Genomic DNA, 20598 nt, shown 5'->3' with positions numbered 1-20598 from the left:
CAACGAGCAGAGGAGCTGCAGGACCTGGAGAAGTCTTTATAAAATAACTGTCTGAGTGTTTCTACGGCGGGATATTACCAGGAGCAACGAGCTTAGGAGCTGCAGGACCTGGAGAAGTCTTTATAAAATAACTGTCTGAGTGTTTCTACGGTGGAATATTACCAGGAGCAACGAGCAGAGGAGCTGCAGGACCTGGAGAAGTCTTTATAAAATAACTGTCTGAGTGTTTCTACGGTGGGATATTACCAGGAGCAACGAGCTGAGGAGCTGCAGGACCTGGAGAAGTCTTTATAAAATAACTGTCTGAGTGTTTCTACGGTGGGATATTACCAGGAGCAACGAGCAGAGGAGCTGCAGGACCTGGAGAAGTCTTTATAAAATAACTGTCTGAGTGTTTCTACGGCGGGATATTACCAGGAGCAACGAGCTTAGGAGCTGCAGGACCTGGAGAAGTCTTTATAAAATAACTGTCTGAGTGTTTCTACGGTGGAATATTACCAGGAGCAACGAGCAGAGGAGCTGCAGGACCTGGAGAAGTCTTTATAAAATAACTGTCTGAGTGTTTCTACGGTGGGATATTACCAGGAGCAACGAGCTGAGGAGCTGCAGGACCTGGAGAAGTCTTTATAAAATAACTGTCTGAGTGTTTCTACGGTGGGATATTACCAGGAGCAACGAGCAGAGGAGCTGCAGGACCTGGAGAAGTCTTTATAAAATAACTGTCTGAGTGTTTCTACGGCGGGATATTACCAGGAGCAACGAGCTTAGGAGCTGCAGGACCTGGAGAAGTCTTTATAAAATAACTGTCTGAGTGTTTCTACGGTGGAATATTACCAGGAGCAACGAGCAGAGGAGCTGCAGGACCTGGAGAAGTCTTTATAAAATAACTGTCTGAGTGTTTCTACGGCGGGATATTACCAGGAGCAACGAGCTTAGGAGCTGCAGGACCTGGAGAAGTCTTTATAAAATAACTGTCTGAGTGTTTCTACGGCGGGATATTACCAGGAGCAACGAGCAGAGGAGCTGCAGGACCTGGAGAAGTCTTTATAAAATAACTGTCTGAGTGTTTCTACGGTGGGATATTACCAGGAGCAACGAGCAGAGGAGCTGCAGGACCTGGAGAAGTCTGACAAGTGATATTCAGCTCAAAACAGGCTCTGTATGCTGTGCTCATGTGATAAATAAGATACATGATGACTAACGAAACACGACGATACACGACCCGATTTAATTATACAAAATGTAGCAAATTAACCTATAGACCGATAAACATGGCGGTCAAATGTATTTCCATCGACTAATATTACCAACAATTAATAAAAAGCATTGTTTTGCAATGGGATTGTTTTTTCTTCCACTCAATTTGGCAACAATTTTATTTATTGGCTCATATTTTCTTACCGGTCAAAAGCAGGCAATTACCAGCTAAGGAAACTCTGATGCGTACATACCTCCAAAGCCAATTACCAGCTAAGGGAAACTCTGATGCGTACATACCGCCAAAAGCCAATTACCAAACTGTGCATTATGAATCATAATTTAATGATTAAAGTAAGTAAATATTTGACAAGATGTTATCTGAAACAACAGCAGGACTGTTTTGTAATACATTAACATAGAAATGGTTCTGTATGGTACCAGACAAGGGTACCCCATTTTGCCTATTCATTTTGTGGTAAAAAAGTTAATATCCGATTCCAATTCTATATTTGAAGTAGCTACCTGACGATGTTGCCAGAGTTGACAGTGATGGTCCAGGTACAGCGCAGGTTGTTGTCGTAAGGAAAGGGATATCCAGGAGACAGGATGCGGCCTGTAGGCTCACCTTTGAACCTACCGCCACACTCCGCTGGAGGCACACACACACAGAAACACACACACGCAGAAACACACACACAGAAACACACACACACAGAAACACACACACACACAGAAACACACACACACACACAGAAACACACACACCAAAAAAAACAGGTCACTAACAGGTCATCCGACCTTGTCAACATCCAACATCTAAACAACAGAACAGTTCCCTGGAGGGAAAATGTATTAAAGAAATACATGCACACCCAACTGCCAGACTTGTCAAATCAGACAATTCCCAGTTATTCAACACGGAGAATACACAAAAAAACAGAATAGAGATCTGAATACAAATGACTAGCGGTTAGTAAATCCTAGAGTAAAGCCCCTTTCTCCTTGTACCTGGTAATGGAATGGTGTGCGGTAGACAGAGTACCTAAAGTACTTAGAAATGCCTAAATTATGCCTCTTAATGGCCCCATGAATTACCTTTAAAAGACTGTCCATAAAATATATGTGTCTGGTCCTGGTCTGTGGGAGAGAGACTCAACACTGCACATTTTGAATTTCTCAGCTATTGTCCTGGTTATCATCAGCCCTCAGTATCGCTAACAAACTATCCACACTTCATTAGTATAAATTACATGATCTAACTATCTATCTATCTGTCTGATCTAACAACAGATCTAACTATCTATCTATCTGATCTAACACATCTAACTATCTATCTATCTGATCTAACAACAGATCTAACTATCTATCTATCTGATCTAACAACAGATCTAACTATCTATCTATCTGATCTAACACATCTAACTATCTATCTATCTGATCTAACAACAGATCTAACTATCTATCTATCTGATCTAACAACATATCTAACTATCTAATCTAACAACAGATCTAACTATCTATCTGTCTGATCTGACAACAGATCTAACTATCTATCTATCTGATCTAACAATAGATCTAACTATCTGATCTATCAACAGATCTAACTATCTATCTATCTGATCTAACAACAGATCTAACTATCTATCTGTCTGATCTGACAACAGATCTAACTATCTATCTATCTGATCTAACAACAGATCTAACTATCTATCTGATCTAACTATCTATCTATCTGATCTAACAACAGATCTAACTATCTGATCTATCAACAGATCTAACTATCTATCTATCTGATCTAACAACAGATCTAACTATCTATCTGTCTGATCTGACAAATGATCTAACTCTCTATCTATCTGATCTAACAACAGATCTAACTATCTATCTAATCTAACAACAGATCTAACTATCTATCTATCTGATCTAACAACTGAACTAACTATCTATCTGATCTAACAACTGAACTAACTATCTATCTATCTGATCTAACAACAGATCTAACTATCTATCTATCTGATCTAACAACTGAACTAACTATCTATCTGATCTAACAACTGAACTAACTATCTATCTGATCTAACAGCAGAACCATAACAGGTATCAAAGCAGAAAGCAAGCATCTCATCAACTCTCTCTCTCTCTCTCTCGCTCTCTCTCTCTGTCTCTCTCTCTTTCTCTCTCATTTGTCTCTCATGTTTCTCTCTCTCTCTCGTGTTTCTCTCTCTCTCGTGTTTCTCTCTCTCTCTCTCTCAATTTCAATTTAAGGGGCGTTATTGGCATAGGAAACATATGTTAACATTACCAAAGCAAGTGAAATAGATAATAAACAGAAGTGAAATAATCAATAAAAAATGTACAGTAAAACATTACACTCACAAATGTTCCGAAAGAATAAAGACATTTCTATGTACAGTGTTGTAATGATGTGCAAATAGTTAAAGTACAAAAGGGAACATAAATAAACATGAATATGGGTTGTATTTACAATGGTGTTTGTTCTTCACTGGTTGACCTTTTCTTGTGGCAACAGGTCACAAATCTTGCTGCTGTGATGTCACACTGTGGTATTTCACCCAGTAGACATGGGAGTTTATCAAATCAGTTTGTGGGTAGTGGGCACATAGCCTGTCTTCTCTTGAGAGCCAGGTCTGCCTCCGGTGGCCTTTCTCAATAGCAAGGCTATGCTCACTGAGTCTGTACATAGTCAAAGCTTTCCTTAATTTTGGGGTCAGTCACGGTGGTCAGGTACTCTACTCTCTGTTTAGGGCCAAATAGCATTCCAGTTTGCTCTGTTTTTTTTGTAAATTCTTTCCAATTTGTCAAGTAATGATCTTTTTGTTTTCTCATGATTTGGTTGGGTCTAATTGTGCTGCTGTCCTGGGGCTCTGTAGGGTGTGTTTGTGTTTGTGAACAGAGCCCCAGGACCAGCTTGCTTAGGGGACTCTTCTCCAGGTTCATCTCTCTGTAGGTGATGGCTTTGTTATGGAAGGTTTGGGAATCTCTTCCTTTTAGGTGGTTGTATAATTTAACGGCTCTTTTCTGGATGTTGATAATTAGCAGTCCCTCTCTCGTGTTTCTATCGCTCTCTGTTTTACATACAATAAACTCTCTGTACCTGTTGAAAATGATTTGCTATTCAAGATGGATAAAATACTTCCTGTTAAAACTGTGTTAGCTCCTGCTCTTTAGGCCAGACACTGGTTTACAACCAAAACACTGCATACACAATAATCCTCTACTATCTTTCTGTATGCTCTCGCACTCTCTCTTGTCTCTCTCACTCTCTCTTGTCTCTATCTCTCTCGTTTCTCTCTCTCTCTCTCTCTCTCTCTCTCTCTCTCTCTCTCTCGTCTCTGTCTCTCTTTCATTTCTCTCTCTCTCTCTCGTTTCTCTCTCTCTCGTTTCTCTCTCTCTGTGTCTCTCGGTCTCTCTCTCTCTCTCTCTTGTCTCTATCTCTCTCGTTTCTCTTTCTGTCTCTCTCTCGGTCTCTCTCTCTCTCTCTCTGTGTCTCTCTCTCTCAGTGTCTCTCTCTCTCTGTTTTACATACACTAAACTCTCTGTCCCCGTTGAAAAGGATTTGTTATTCAAGCTGGATAATAGACTTCAGTAAATAACTTCAGTGGATTGTCCTCCTCGTCTTCACAATGGACTGAACCTAATGCAGGAATCTAAACATCTAACACTGATCACAGATGGGAAGGATGGAAAACAGACAAAAACCTTTTTAAAAATGGATGATTTGGATAGACGTGCATTAATCCACGAGCTACTAAAAAAAAGAGACATTTAAATGTTTCCAATCACTCAAAATGAAATAAATAATAAAATGTGATGAGTTACTTATTTGAAATCACTACACTACAATACAGCACAATGCTCTCACTTAACATAAACAACCAACTGGCATCAAGACCACTTAACATAAAGAACCAGCTGGCATCAAGACCACTTAACATAAAGAATCAACTGGCATCAAGACCACTTAACATAAAGAACCAACTGGCATCAAGACCACTTAACATAAAGAACCAACTGGCATCAAGACCACTTAACATAAACAACCAACTGGCATCAAGAACACTTAACATAAAGAACCAACTGGCATCAAGACCGCATAACATAAACAACCAACTGGCATCAAGACCACTTAACATAAAGAACCAACTGGCATCAAGACCGCATAACATAAACAACCAACTGGCATCAAGACTATTTAACATAAAGAACCAACTGGCATCAAGACCACTTAACATAAATAATCAACTGGCATCAAGACCATTTAACATAAAGAACCAACTGGCATCAAGACCATTTAACATAAAGAACCAACTGGCATCAAGACCATTTAACATAAAGAATCAACTGGCATCAAGACCATTTAACATAAAGAATCAACTGGCATCAAGACCACTTAACATAAATAATCAACTGGCATCAAGACCATTTAACATAAAGAACCAACTGGCATCAAGACCATTTAACATAAAGAACCAACTGGCATCAAGACCATTTAACATAAAGAACCAACTGGCATCAAGACCATTTAACATAAAGAATCAACTGGCATCAAGACCACTTAACATAAATAATCAACTGGCATCAAGACCATTTAACATAAAGAACCAACTGGCATCAATACCATTTAACATAAAGAATCAACTGGCATCAAGACCACTTAACATAAATAATCAACTGGCATCAAGACCATTTAACATAAAGAACCAACTGGCATCAAGACCATTTAACATAAAGAACCAACTGGCATCAAGACCATTTAACATAAAGAACCAACTGGCATCAAGACCATTTAACATAAAGAACCAACTGGCATCAAGACCACTTAACATAAAGAACCAACTGGCATCAAGACCGCATAACATAAACAACCAACTGGCATCAAGACCACTTAACATAAAGAACCAACTGGCATCAAGACCATTTAACATAAAGAACCAACTGGCATCAAGACCACTTAACATAAAGAACCAACTGGCATCAAGACCATTTAACATAAAGAACCAACTGGCATCAAGACCATTTAACATAAAGAATCAACTGGCATCAAGACCACTTAACATAAATAATCAACTGGCATCAAGACCATTTAACATAAAGAACCAACTGGCATCAATACCATTTAACATAAAGAATCAACTGGCATCAAGACCACTTAACATAAATAATCAACTGGCATCAAGACCATTTAACATAAAGAACCAACTGGCATCAAGACCATTTAACATAAAGAACCAACTGGCATCAAGACCATTTAACATAAAGAACCAACTGGCATCAAGACCATTTAACATAAAGAACCAACTGGCATCAAGACCACTTAACATAAAGAACCAACTGGCATCAAGACCGCATAACATAAACAACCAACTGGCATCAAGACCACTTAACATAAAGAACCAACTGGCATCAAGACCATTTAACATAAAGAACCAACTGGCATCAAGACCACTTAACATAAAGAACCAGCTGGCATCAAGACCACTTAACATAAAGAACCAACTGGCATCAAGAACACTTAACATAAAGAACCAACTGGCATCAAGACCGCATAACATAAACAACCAACTGGCATCAAGACCACTTAACATAAAGAACCAACTGGCATCAAGACCGCATAACATAAACAACCAACTGGCATCAAGACCATTTAACATAAAGAACCAACTGGCATCAAGACCATTTAACATAAAGAACCAACTGGCATCAAGACCATTTAACATAAAGAACCAACTGGCATCAAGACCATTTAACATAAAGAACCAACTGGCATCAAGACCATTTAACATAAAGAACCAACTGGCATCAAGACCATTTAACATAAAGAACCAACTGGCATCAAGACCATTTAACATAAACAACCAACTGGCATCAAGACCACTTAACATAAAGAACCAACTGGCATCAAGACCACTTAACATAAAGAACCAACTGGCATCAAGACCACTTAACATAAAGAATCAACTGGCATCAAGACCACTTAACATAAAGAATCAACTGGCATCAAGACCACTTAACATAAAGAACCAACTGGCATCAAGACCACTTAACATAAAGAACCAACTGGCATCAAGACCACTTAACATAAAGAACCAACTGGCATCAAGACCACTTAACATAAAGAACCAACTGGCATCAAGACCACTTAACATAAAGAATCAGCTGGCATCACCCCCATTCTCAAGGATCAATTATTCTGAACAAAACATGAGAGCTATTTGTCTTCTCCAACTAAATGAAAAGCGGAACGTTTTTCCAACAGTCCAATTAAGTGGAAATCATGTAGGACTAAATCCCTGAGATTAACACTGAGCTCAGCAATGTTGACTGTCTGATTGGACTGTATACTAATATGGGCTGCCAGAGAAAGGATGCAGGGAGGGAGAGAGAGAGAGCGTGAGAAAGACAGAGAGACAGAGAGAGAGAGAGAGAGAGAGAAAGACAGAGAGACAGAAAGAAAGAGAAAGAAAGAGAGACAGAGAGAGAGAGAGCGTGAGAAAGACAGAGAGACAGAGAGAGCGTGAGAAAGACAGAGAGACAGAGAGAGAGAGAGAGAGAGACAGAGAGAGAGAGAGACAGAGAGAGAGAGTGTGAGAAAGACAGAGACAGAGAGAGAGAGAAAGAGAAAGAAAGAGAGACAGAGAGAGAGAGAGAAAGAGAAAGAAAGAGAGACAGAGAGAGAGAGAGTGTGAGAAAGACAGAGAGACAGAGAGAGAGAGAGAAAGAGAAAGAAAGAGAGGCAGAGAGAGAGAGAGAAAGAACAGGAGAGAGAGACAGGGAGGGAGGGAGTGAGGTAGGGGAGGGAGGGAGGGAGATGGGATAGAACGAGAGAGAGAGATGGATAGAACGAGAGAGAGATGGAGAGAGAAGAGAGATTGAAAGAAAGAGGGGGACAAGGAAGGATTACCTATGCATGAGGGCAGCTGGTTGTCCCACGCTCTTCTCTCTCGGGTCATGCACTTGAGTATGCCACTTCCGTGCAGGGAATAACCTTGGTCACAGCCGTACGTGATGGCACTGCCAGCGAAGTGCCCCTGGTCGCTGACTTTGAACCCAAACTGAGGCACCCCGGGATCCTCGCAGTGAGACAGATCAAAACCTGCCAGAGAGTTACAGAGTAGAGGAGAAGACAAAGAGGGAAAAACAGGTTGTATCATTATGGAGACTGTCCTAGAGACAACATACATCGTGGAGACCTTCCTAGAGACCACACACATTATAGAGAATGTCCAAGAGACCACACACATTATAGAGTGGAGGAGAAGACAAAGAGGGAAAAACAGGTTGTATCATTATGGAGACAGTCCTAAAGACAACACACATTATGGGGACCATCCTAGAGACCACACACATTATGGAGACCATCCTCGACACCACACACATTATAGAGACTGTCCTAGAGACCACACACATTATGGAGACCATCCTAGAGACCACACACATTATAGAGACCATCCTAGAGACAACACACATCATGGAGACCTTCCTAGAGACCACAACCATTATGGAGACCATCCTAGAGACCACACACATTATGGAGACCATCCTTGAGACAACACACATTATGGAGACCATCCTAGAAACAACACACTTTATAGAGGCCATCCTCGAGACAACACACATTATGGAGACCATCCTAGAGACAACACACCTTATAGAGACCATCCTAGAGACCACACACATTATAGAGACCGTCCTAGAGACCACACACATTATGGAGACCATCCTAGAGACCACATACATTATGGAGACCATCCTCGAGACAACAAACATTATAGAGACCATCCTAGAGACAACACACCTTATAGAGACCGTCCTCAAGACAACACACATTATGGAGACATTCCTAGAAAAAACACACATTATGGAGACCATCCTAGAGACGACAGAAACAAGGACACACGTGCTCAAATTATGGCTGAACACCTAGAGACCACACACATTATGGAGACCATCCTAGAGACCACACACATTATGGAGACAGTCCTAGAGACAACACACATTATAGAGTCTGTCCTAGAGACCACACACATTATAGAGACTGTCCTAGAGACAAAACACATTATGGAGACCATCCTAGAGACTACGCACATTATAGAGACCATCCTAGAGACAACACACATTATGGATACCTTCCTAGAGACAACACACGTTATGGAGACTGTCCTAGAGACAACACACATCATGGAGACCTTCCTAGGGACAACACACATTATAGAGCCCGTCGTAGAGACCACACACATTATGGAGACCATCCTCGAGACAACACACATTATGGAGACCATCCTAGAGACAACACACCTTATAGAGACCATCCTCGAGACAACACACATTATGGGGACCATCCTAGAGACCACACACATTATGGAGACCATCCTAGAGACCACACACATTTTGGAGACCATCCTAGAGACCACATACATTATGGAGACCTTCCTAGAGACCACACACATTATGGAGACCATCCTAGAGACAACACACATTATGGAGACCATCCTCGAGACGACAGAGGTGCTCACATTATGGCTGCACACCTGGAGACCACACATTCACACACTAGAGCACATACGCACACAAGGACATACAATGTGTCGGCATTTCAACTAGTAAGTGTTTCTGGGAACCAGCCATAGTGTCACACAGTGACATAATCTCATTCCTCTGCATTGTAAAGACCAGAGGAGGCTGCTGAGGGGAGGACAACTCATAATAATGGCTGGAACGACGTGAATTGGAAACAGCATTAAAAACACATTGAAAACATGTTTGCTACCATTTCACTCATTTAACAGCCAATAGCACGAGCCCGTCCTCCCCAATTAAGGTGCCACCAACCTCCTGTGGTAAAGACATTAACTATGTCCTATGTAGCACCCGATGCTCTGGTTAAATGTAGTGCACTATATATATATAGGGAATAGGATGCCATTTGGGACGCGGGCCTTATTGATTAATAAAGCTTGGGAATAATGTCCCGCTTCAGAACATAATGAGTACTGTGGACTTAAAGTCCCATTAAATGACTAAGCAGGAAAAAGATCCTTTCTGGACAGAGACAACAATTACATCTAGCTAATTAACTGCTCAAGTGACCGTGCCTCTGGTAGCAGGATGGAGAAGTGCTATAGGCTACGGCTCCTCTTAACAGTGGGATGAAGGGAAAAATATTAACCCTATGTGTTAGGGATGAGGTATTAACCTTATGTGTTAGGGATGAGGTCTTAACACTATTTGTTAGGGATGAGGTCTTAACCCTATGGGTTAGGGATGAGGTATTAAGCCTATGTGTTAGGGATGAGGTATTAAACCTATGTGTTAGGGATGAGGTCTTAACACTATTTGTTAGGGATGAGGTCTTAACCCTATGGGTTAGGGATGAGGTATTAACCCTATGTGTTAGGGATGAGGTATTAACCCTATGTGTTAATCTACCACCCCACTACCACTATCAGATTAGAGCCATAATGGAGACTAGACATCTACCACCCAACTACCACTATCAGATTAGAGCCATAAAGGAGACTAGACATCTACCACCCAACTACCACTATCAGAATAGAGCCATAAAGGAGACTAGACATCTACCACTATTGGATTAGAGTCATAAAGGAGACTAGACATCTACCACCCCACTACCACTATCAGATTAGAGTCATAAAGGAGACTAGACATCTACCACCCCACTACCACTATCAGATTAGAGCCATAATGGAGACTAGACATCTACCACCCAACTACCACTATCAGATTAGAGACATAAAGGAGACTAGACATCTACCACCCAACTACCACTATGAGATTAGAACCATAAAGGAGACTAGACATCTACCACTATTGGATTAGAGTCATAAAGGAGACTAGACATCTACCACCCCACTACCACTATCAGATTAGAACCATAAAGGAGACTAGACATCTACCACTATTGGATTAGAGTCATAAAGGAGACTAGACATCTACCACCCCACTACCACTATCAGATTAGAGTCATAAAGGAGACTAGACATCTACCACTATCATATTAGAGCCATAGTGGAGACTAGACATCTACCACTATCAGATTAGACCCATAATGGAGACTAGACATCTGTCACTATCATATTTGACCCATAATGGAGACTAGTCATCTACCACTATCAGATTAGAGACTAAATGGAGACTAGACATCTACCACTATCAGATTAGAGACTAAATGGAGACTAGACATCTACCACTATCATATTAGAGCAATAATGGAGACTAGACATCTACCACTATCATATTAGAGCCATAATGGAGACTAGACATCTACCACTATCAGATTAGAGCCATAAAGGAGACTAGACATCTACCACCCCACCACCACTATCATATTAGAGCCATAATGGAGACTAGACATCTACCACTATCAGATTAGAGCCATAAAGGAGACTAGACATCTACCACCTCACCACCACTATCAGATTAGAGCTATAAAGGAGACTAGCCATCTACCACCCAACTACCACTATCAGATTAGAGCCATAATGGAGACTAAACATCTACCACCCCACTACCAAAGTCAGATTAGAGCCATAAAGGAGACTGGACATCTACCACCCCACTACCACAATCAGATTAGTACCATAAAGGAGACTAGACATCTACCACCCCACTACCACTATGAGATTAGATCCATAAAGGAGACTAGACATCTACCACCCCACTACCACTATCAGAGTAGAGTCAAAAAGGAGACTAGACATCTACCACTATCATTTTAGAGACAAAATGGAGACTAGACACCTACCACTATCAGATTAGAGCCGTAAAGGATACTAGACATCTACCACTATCAGATTAGAGCCATAAAGGAGACTAGCCATCTACCACCCAACTACCACTATCAGATTAGAGCCATAATGGAGACTAGTCATCTACCACCCCACCACCACTATCAGATTAGAACCATAATGGAGAGTAGACATCTACCACTATCATGTTAGAGCCATAATGGAGACTACATATCTACCACTATCAGATTAGAACCATAAAGGAGACTAGACATCTACCACTATCAGAATAGAGCCATAAGGGAGACTAGACATCTACCACTATCAGATTAGAATCTTAAAGGAGACTAGACATCTACCATTATCAGATTAGAGCCATAAAGGAGACTAGACATCTACCACTATCGTATTTGAGCCATAAAGGAGACTAGACATCTACCACTATCGTATTTGAGCCATAATGGAGACTAGACATCTACCACCCCACCACCACTATCAGATTAGAGCTATAAAGGAGACTAGCCATCTACCACCCAACTACCACTATCAGATTAGAGCCGTAATGGAGACTAAACATCTACCACCCCACTACCACAATCAGATTAGAGCCATAAAGGAGACTAGACATCTACCACCCCACTACCACTATCAGATTAGAGCCATAATGGAGACAAGACATCTACCACCCCACTACCACTATCAGATTAGAACCATAAAGGAGACTAGACATCTACCACTATTGGATTAGAGTCATAAAGGAGACTAGACATCTACCACTATCAGATTATTGCCATAAAGGAGACTAGACATCTACCACTATCAGATTAGAGCCATTATGGAGACTAGACATCTACCACCCCACTACCACAATCAGATTAGAGCCATAAAGGAGACTGGACATCTACCACTATTGGATTAGAGTCATAAAGGAGACTAGACATCTACCACTATCAGATTATTGCCATAAAGGAGACTAGACATCTACCACTATCAGATTAGAGCCATTATGGAGACTAGACATCTACCACCCCACTACCACAATCAGATTAGAGCCATAAAGGAGACTGGACATCTACCACCCCACTACCACTATCTGATTAGAGCCATAATGGAGACTAGACATCTACCACCCCACTACCACTATGAGATTAGATCCATAAAGGAGACTAGACATCTACCACTATCAGATTAGATCCATAATGGAGACCTGACATCTAACACTATCAGATTAGAGCCATATTGGAGACTGGATATCTAGCACCCCACTACCACTACCAGATTAGTGGAGGCAATGTAGCATATGTTTATTGTCCTCCCACTTTTGGTTCTGATCACTAATTAACTTGTAATTGTTGCATATTAGTTGTTGTATTAATATTTATTGTTGAATATATTAGATATCAAATAGCCAACAAAAATATAGTACACATACGCTTAGGCTGTCCAGATGTCCTCATAGGAGAACCATTTAAAGAACACTTTTTGGATCCAGGTAGATCTCTTTCAGGTAATGTTTTGGTCATGTCTAGTCTCCTCCAGTCAGGTTGTATCTGTAAAGGACTGTGGTCATGTCTAGTCTCCTCCAGTCAGGTTGTATCTGTAAAGGACTGTGGTCATGTCTAGTCTCCTCCAGTCAGTCAGGTTGTATCTGTAAAGGACTGTGGTCATGTCTAGTCTCCTCCAGTCAGTCAGGTTGTATCTGTAAAGGACTGTGGTCATGTCTAGTCTCCTCCAGTCAGGTTGTATCTGTAAAGGACTGTGGTCATGTCAAGTCTCTTCCAGTCAGTCAGGTTGTAACTGTAAAGGACTGTGGTCATGTCTAGTCTCCTCCAGTCAGTCAAATTGTAACTGTAAAGGACGGTGGTCATGTCTAGTCTCCTCCAGTCAGTCAGGTTGTATCTGTAAAGGACTGTGGTCATGTCTAGTCTCCTCCAGTCAGTCAGGTTGTAACTGTAAAGGACTGTGGTCATGTCTAGTCTCCTCCAGCCAGTCAGGTTGTAACTGTAAAGGACTGTGGTCATGTCTAGTCTCCTCCAGTCAGGTTGTAACTGTAAAGGACTGTGGTCATGTCTAGTCTCCTCCAGTCAGTCAGGTTGTATCTGTAAAGGACTGTGGTTATGTCTAGTCTCCTCCAGTCAGGTTGTAACTGTAAAGGACTGTGGTCATGTCTAGTCTCCTCCAGTCAGTCAGGTTGTATCTGTAAAGGACTGTGGTCATGTCTAGTCTCCTCCAGTCAGTCAGGTTGTATCTGTAAAGGACTGTGGTCATGTCTAGTCTCCTCCAGTCAGTCAGGTTGTAACTGTAAAGGACTGTGGTCATGTCAAGTCTCCTCCGTCAGGTTGTATCTGTAAAGGACGGTGGTCATGTCTAGTCTCCTCCAGTCAGTCAAGTTGTAACTGTAAAGGACTGTGGTCATGTCTAGTCTCCTCCAGTCAGTCAGGTTGTATCTGTAATGGACTGTGGTCATGTCTAGTCTCCTCCAGTCAGTCAGGTTGTATCTGTAATGGACTGTGGTCATGTCTAGTCTCCTCCAGTCAGTCAGGTTGTAACTGTAATGGACTGTGGTCATGTCTAGTCTCCTCCAGTCAGTCAGGTCGTATCTGTAAAGGACTGTGGTCATGTCTAGTCTCCTCCAGTCAGTCAGGTTGTATCTGTAAAGGACTGTGGTCATGTCTAGTCTCCTCCAGTCAGTCAGGTTGTATCTGTAAAGGACTGTGGTCATGTCTAGTCTCCTCCAGTCAGGTTGTATCTGTAAAGGACTGTGGTCATGTCAAGTCTCTTCCAGTCAGTCAGGTTGTAACTGTAAAGGACTGTGGTCATGTCTAGTCTCCTCCAGTCAGTCAAATTGTAACTGTAAAGGACGGTGGTCAGGTCTAGTCTCCTCCAGTCAGTCAGGTTGTATCTGTAAAGGACTGTGGTCATGTCTAGTCTCCTCCAGTCAGTCAGGTTGTAACTGTAAAGGACTGTGGTCATGTCTAGTCTCCTCCAGCCAGTCAGGTTGTAACTGTAAAGGACTGTGGTCATGTCTAGTCTCCTCCAGTCAGGTTGTAACTGTAAAGGACTGTGGTCATGTCTAGTCTCCTCCAGTCAGTCAGGTTGTATCTGTAAAGGACTGTGGTTATGTCTAGTCTCCTCCAGTCAGGTTGTAACTGTAAAGGACTGTGGTCATGTCTAGTCTCCTCCAGTCAGTCAGGTTGTATCTGTAAAGGACTGTGGTCATGTCTAGTCTCCTCCAGTCAGTCAGGTTGTATCTGTAAAGGACTGTGGTCATGTCTAGTCTCCTCCAGTCAGTCAGGTTGTAACTGTAAAGGACTGTGGTCATGTCTAGTCTCCTCCAGTCAGTCAGGTTGTAACTGTAAAGGACTGTGGTCATGTCTAGTCTCCTCCAGTCAGGTTGTATCTGTAAAGGACTGTGGTCATGTCTAGTCTCCTCCAGTCAGGTTGTAACTGTAAAGGACTGTGGTCATGTCTAGTCTCCTCCAGTCAGGTTGTATCTGTAAAGGACTGTGGTCATGTCTAGTCTCCTCCAGTCAGTCAGGTTGTATCTGTAAAGGACTGTGGTCATGTCTCCTCCAGTCAGTCAGGTTGTAACTGTAAAGGACTGTGGTCATGTCTAGTCTCCTCCAGTCAGGTTGTAACTGTAAAGGACTGTGGTCATGTCTAGTCTCCTCCAGTCAGGTTGTATCTGTAAAGGACTGTGGTCATGTCTAGTCTCCTCCAGTCAGGTTGTATCTGTAAAGGACCGTGGTCATGTCTAGTCTCCTCCAGTCAGGTTGTATCTGTAAAGGACTGTGGTCATGACTAGTCTCCTCCAGTCAGTCAGGTTGTAACTGTAAAGGACTGTGGTCATGTCTAGTCTCCTCCAGTCAGGTTGTATCTGTAAAGGACTGTGGTCATGACTAGTCTCCTCCAGTCAGTCAGGTTGTATCTGTAAAGGACTGTGGTCATGTCTAGTCTCCTCCAGTCAGTCAGGTTGTATCTGTAAAGGACTGTGATCATGTCTAGTCTCCTCCAGTCAGGTTGTATCTGTAAAGGACTGTGGTCATGTCAAGTCTCCTCCAGTCAGTCAGGTTGTATCTGTAAAGAACTGTGGTCATGTCTAGTCTCCTCCAGTCAGGTTGTATCTGTAAAGGACTGTGGTCATGTCTAGTCTCCTCCAGTCAGTCAGGTTGTATCTGTAAAGGACTGTGGTCATGTCAAGTCTCCTCCAGTCAGGTTGTATCTGTAAAGGACGGTGGTCATGTCTAGTCTCCTCCAGTCAGTCAAGTTGTAACTGTAAAGGACTGTGGTCATGTCTAGTCTCCTCCAGTCAGTCAGGTTGTATCTGTAATGGACTGTGGTCATGTCTAGTCTCCTCCAGTCAGTCAGGTTGTATCTGTAATGGACTGTGGTCATGTCTAGTCTCCTCCAGTCAGTCAGGTTGTAACTGTAATGGACTGTGGTCATGTCTAGTCTCCTCCAGTCAGTCAGGTTGTATCTGTAAAGGACTGTGGTCATGTCTAGTCTCCTCCAGTCAGTCAAGTTGTAACTGTAAAGGACTGTGGTCATGTCAAGTCTCCTCCAGTCAGTCAGGTTGTATCTGTAAAGGACTGTGGTCATGTCTAGTCTCCTCCAGTCAGTCAGGTTGTATCTGTAATGGACTGTGGTCATGTCAAGTCTCCTCCAGTCAGTCAGGTTGTAACTGTAAAGGACTGTGGTCATGTCTAGTCTCCTCCAGTCAGTCAGGTTGTATCTGTAAAGGACTGTGGTCATGTCTAGTCTCCTCCAGTCAGTCAGGTTGTATCTGTAATGGACTGTGGTCATGTCAAGTCTCCTCCAGTCAGTCAGGTTGTAACTGTAAAGGACTGTGGTCATGTCTAGTCTCCTCCAGTCAGTCAGGTTGTATCTGTAAAGAACTGTGGTCATGTCTAGTCTCCTCCAGTCAGTCAGGTTGTATCTGTAATGGACTGTGGTCATGTCTAGTCTCCTCCAGTCAGTCAGGTTGTAACTGTAAAGTGCCGTGCTATGCGGCAGCAGCAGAGAGCACATAAACCCAGAGAGCATGTCTCTGTTCGTCCCAATTCGAACCCTATTCCCTATGTAGTGCACTACTTTTGTTGGGCTCAGGTCAAACATAGTGCACTATATCGGGAATAGGGTGCCATTTTGGACGTAATTATGATTTATGTTACTGCCTCCTAGCAGAGACACAGCACCATGCTAGATGTTATTACAGTATTACAAGTGTCATGGCCAGGATAAATCACAACAGTTAGTGCCTACATTTAGAAAATTACCTACACGCTTCCCTCTCTAACGACCGTGAAAACATCAGATTTCATGTTCTGAACGAGATTTAAGCTGACCCTCCCAACCCTGGCCTGTTCCCGCTTCCTGGACAACAAATCACTCATACTGAATTCACTCCGTCTTAGGAACAGGTTTGTTATATTACAAATGGCAGGATGGTTGGGGGGGAGGACCTGGTGAGTATGGTTTCAACCCTATTCTTACAACAAGGCTGCTTACAACTTGCAAAACACTCATTTGCTCAGATATTTCCAAACTTTTAACAAGGCAGGTAACACTACAAGTTACCCAGTCAAAGTAATTGCAGAGAAAGCATGTTGTTCTCCTCTGGAAGCCCCCTCGCTGTGTGGATGAATATCATTATCGAGAAAAATAAAAAGTTAGGTTGCGTCCTGAAATGCCATTGGATTCCCTAAATAGTGCACTTTGTTTAACCAGAGCCTGCAGAGAGCACCATATAGGGGATAGGGTGCCATTTCAGACACTATAAAGGGAATATTTGTCAGTCAAATAAGTCACTGTTTGAACACACAGTCAGAGGAAGATGAAGGTGTGTGTGTGTGTGTGTGTGTGTGTGTGTGTGTGTGTGTGTGTGTGTGTGTGTGTGTGTGTGTGTGCGTGCGTGCGTGCGTGTGTGTGTTCCTCACTGGAGTAGCTGAGTCTGAAGCCCCCTGCTGTGTGCTCCTGGTCTGAGTAGAACTCCAGCCACAGGTGATTGGAGGTGGAGGTAAGGACCAGGCCTAACATGGTGGAGCCGGTGTAGGTACCCAGAACAGCAGCAGCACTGTCCCCTCCATCATAGACCTGCAGAGAGGAGACAACAGGGGGTTAACGTCAAATCCACTCACTCACCCACTCACCCACTCACTCACCCACTCACCCACTCACCCAGCCACTCACTCACTCATTCATCCATTCATCCATCCATCCAATCATCAATCCATTAATTCATTCATTCATCCATCCATCTATGCATCCATCCATCCATCTGTTCATCCACTCATCCATCCATCCATTCATTCAGGTACCCTTTCATCCATCCACCCATTCATGCATCCACCCATTCGTCCATCCACACATTTACCCATCCACCCATTCATCCTGTCCATCCATCCTTTCATCCATACACTCATCCATCCATCCATCCATCCCTCCATCCATCCCTCCATCCGTCCATCTGTCCATCCATCCAACCATCCATCCATCCATCCCTCTATCCATCCATCCGTCCATCCATCCATCCCTCCATCCATCCATCCCTCCATCCATCCGTCCATCCGTCCATCCGTCCATCCCTCCATCCGTCCATCCCTCCATCCCTCCATCCATCCATTCACTCACCATCCATCAATCTACGTAGATATTCTGTGATCTATTGATACAGAGTGGTTGAATACCCAGAGAGGGGAGCAGCTGAAGGCTTCTTAACTGCTTCTACCCCCAAACCATAAGACTCCGGAACAGCTCATCAAAGGGCTACCCAGAACCCTCTTTTACTCTGCTGCTACCCAGAATCCTCTTTTACTCTGCTGCTACCCAGAACCCTCTTTTGCGGTACCCCCTGTATATAGTCTCCACATTGATTCCGTACCGTAACACCCTGTATATAGCCTCCACATTGACTCTGCTCCAGTATCCCCTGTATATAGCCTCCACATTGACTCTGTACCGGTATCCCCTGTATATAGCCTCCACATTGACTCTGTACCGGTATCCCCTGTATATAGCCTCCACATTGACTCTGTACCGGTACCCCCTGTATATAGCCTCCACATTGACTCTGTACCACAACACCCTGTATATAGCCTCCACATTGACTCTGTACCGTAATACCCTGTATATAGCCTCCACATTGACTCTGTACCGTAACACCCTGTATATAGCCTCCACATTGACTCTGTACCGTAACACCCTGTGTATAGCCTCCACATTGACTCTGTACCGGTACCCCCTGTATATAGCCTCCACATTGACTCTGTACCGTAATACCCTGTATATAGCCTCCACATTGACTCTGTACCGTAACACCCTGTATAAAGCCTTGCTTGTCATTTTACTACTGCTGCTGTTTAATTATTTGTTACTTTTATTTTATTTTTTCTATTTTTAAAAGCATTGCTGGTTTAAGGGCTTGTAAGTAATCCTTTCACTTACACATTTCATTTCACCTGTTGTATTCAGCGCACGTGAGAAATGCAATTTGATTTGGAAGTATGTACCTGTAGATATTCTGTAATCTATTCATACAAAAATAGAGACATGGAAGTGTCTTTATGCTAATTATCCAAACTGATCTCAGGAACAGTTTTGAAATGAATGTAAATGGCACACTCAGAATCTTCCTCTGATATATTATACATATTATATATATATCAATGAAAAAAGGGGGAGGTAGAATGCAGGAGGAGAAGGAACGAGAGAGAGAGAGAGAGAGAGAGAGAGAGAGAGAGAGAGAAGAGAGAGAGAGAAAAAGGGGGAGGTAGAATGCAGGAGGAGAAGGAACGAGAGAGAGAGAGAGAGAGAGAAGAGAGAGAGAGAAAAAGGGGGAGGTAGAATGCAGGAGGAGAAGGAACGAGAGAGAGAGAGAGAGAGAGAGAGAGAAGAGAGAGAGAGAGAGAGAAGAGAGAGAGAGAAAAAGGGGGAGGTAGAATGCAGGAGGAGAAGGAACGAGAGAGAGAGAGAGAGAGAGAAGAGAGAGAGAGAGAGAGAGAGAGAGAGAGAGAGAGAGAGAGAGAGAGAGAGAGAATGAAAAAAGGGGGGTGTTATTACCTTGAGAATGTCTCCTTGTGCCAGTTGGAAAGTGCTTGCTGAGACGTTGATGCCCTTTCCCGTCTCCACCTGAATGCTGTAGACACACTCGTGGCTGTTGTCGTAGTTCAGTGGGTAGTTGGGCGACAACAGAACTCCTTCGCTGTTGGAAACGGTTGAGCCGCACTCCGCTAGAGAACAAAGACACAGAGTGCAATAAAGTGACCCGAACGAGAGAATTCTCTTCCAATGTCTGTGATGTTTCCCTGTGACGGATATATTCAGTATATCATTACAGTGAGCAAAAGACGAGAGTTCAAATGCATTTACGAAAAAAGCCTATTTCTAATCGCTGTAGTTTTCCAAGTCTGTTCCTTTCCTCGCCGTCATCATCGGTACTGTGAGAAAGTAGTCTAACATCACACGTTGGATAACAGACTGAGTATACCGTATACCTAGAGACTAGAGAGACTGAAGTGGGATCTAGGATCCTGTCTGAGACTGTATACCTAGAGACTAGAGAGACTGAAGCAGGATCCCTGTCTGAGACCGTATACCTAGAGACTAGAGAGACTGAAGCAGGATCCCTGTCTGA

At 42.8% G+C, this 20598-nt stretch overlaps 1 protein-coding gene across 1 annotated transcript in view; it reads right to left on the bottom strand.

Annotated features, from left to right (window-relative positions):
- The window catches only part of LOC149984278 (CUB and sushi domain-containing protein 3-like), a 569716-nt gene that overhangs the window by 348936 nt on the left and 200182 nt on the right, over window positions 1-20598 (bottom strand). Inside the window, exons 23-26 of the mRNA XM_090219648.1 lie at window positions 20025-20194; window positions 17903-18059; window positions 8123-8314; window positions 1723-1849 (exon numbers count right to left, since the gene is read on the bottom strand). Of these exons, the coding sequence (XP_090075774.1) occupies window positions 1723-1849; window positions 8123-8314; window positions 17903-18059; window positions 20025-20194 (646 nt within the window). The remainder of the gene's footprint in view (window positions 1-1722; window positions 1850-8122; window positions 8315-17902; window positions 18060-20024; window positions 20195-20598) is intronic.

Source organism: Oncorhynchus mykiss, chromosome 3 (genome assembly GCF_057628025.1).
Source record: "Oncorhynchus mykiss isolate SJ-2025 chromosome 3, ASM5762802v1, whole genome shotgun sequence".
Taxonomy (NCBI): Eukaryota; Metazoa; Chordata; class Actinopteri; order Salmoniformes; family Salmonidae; genus Oncorhynchus; species Oncorhynchus mykiss.
The sequence above is the reverse complement of the archived record's forward strand: the minus strand, read 5'-3'. Positions and strand labels throughout refer to the sequence as shown.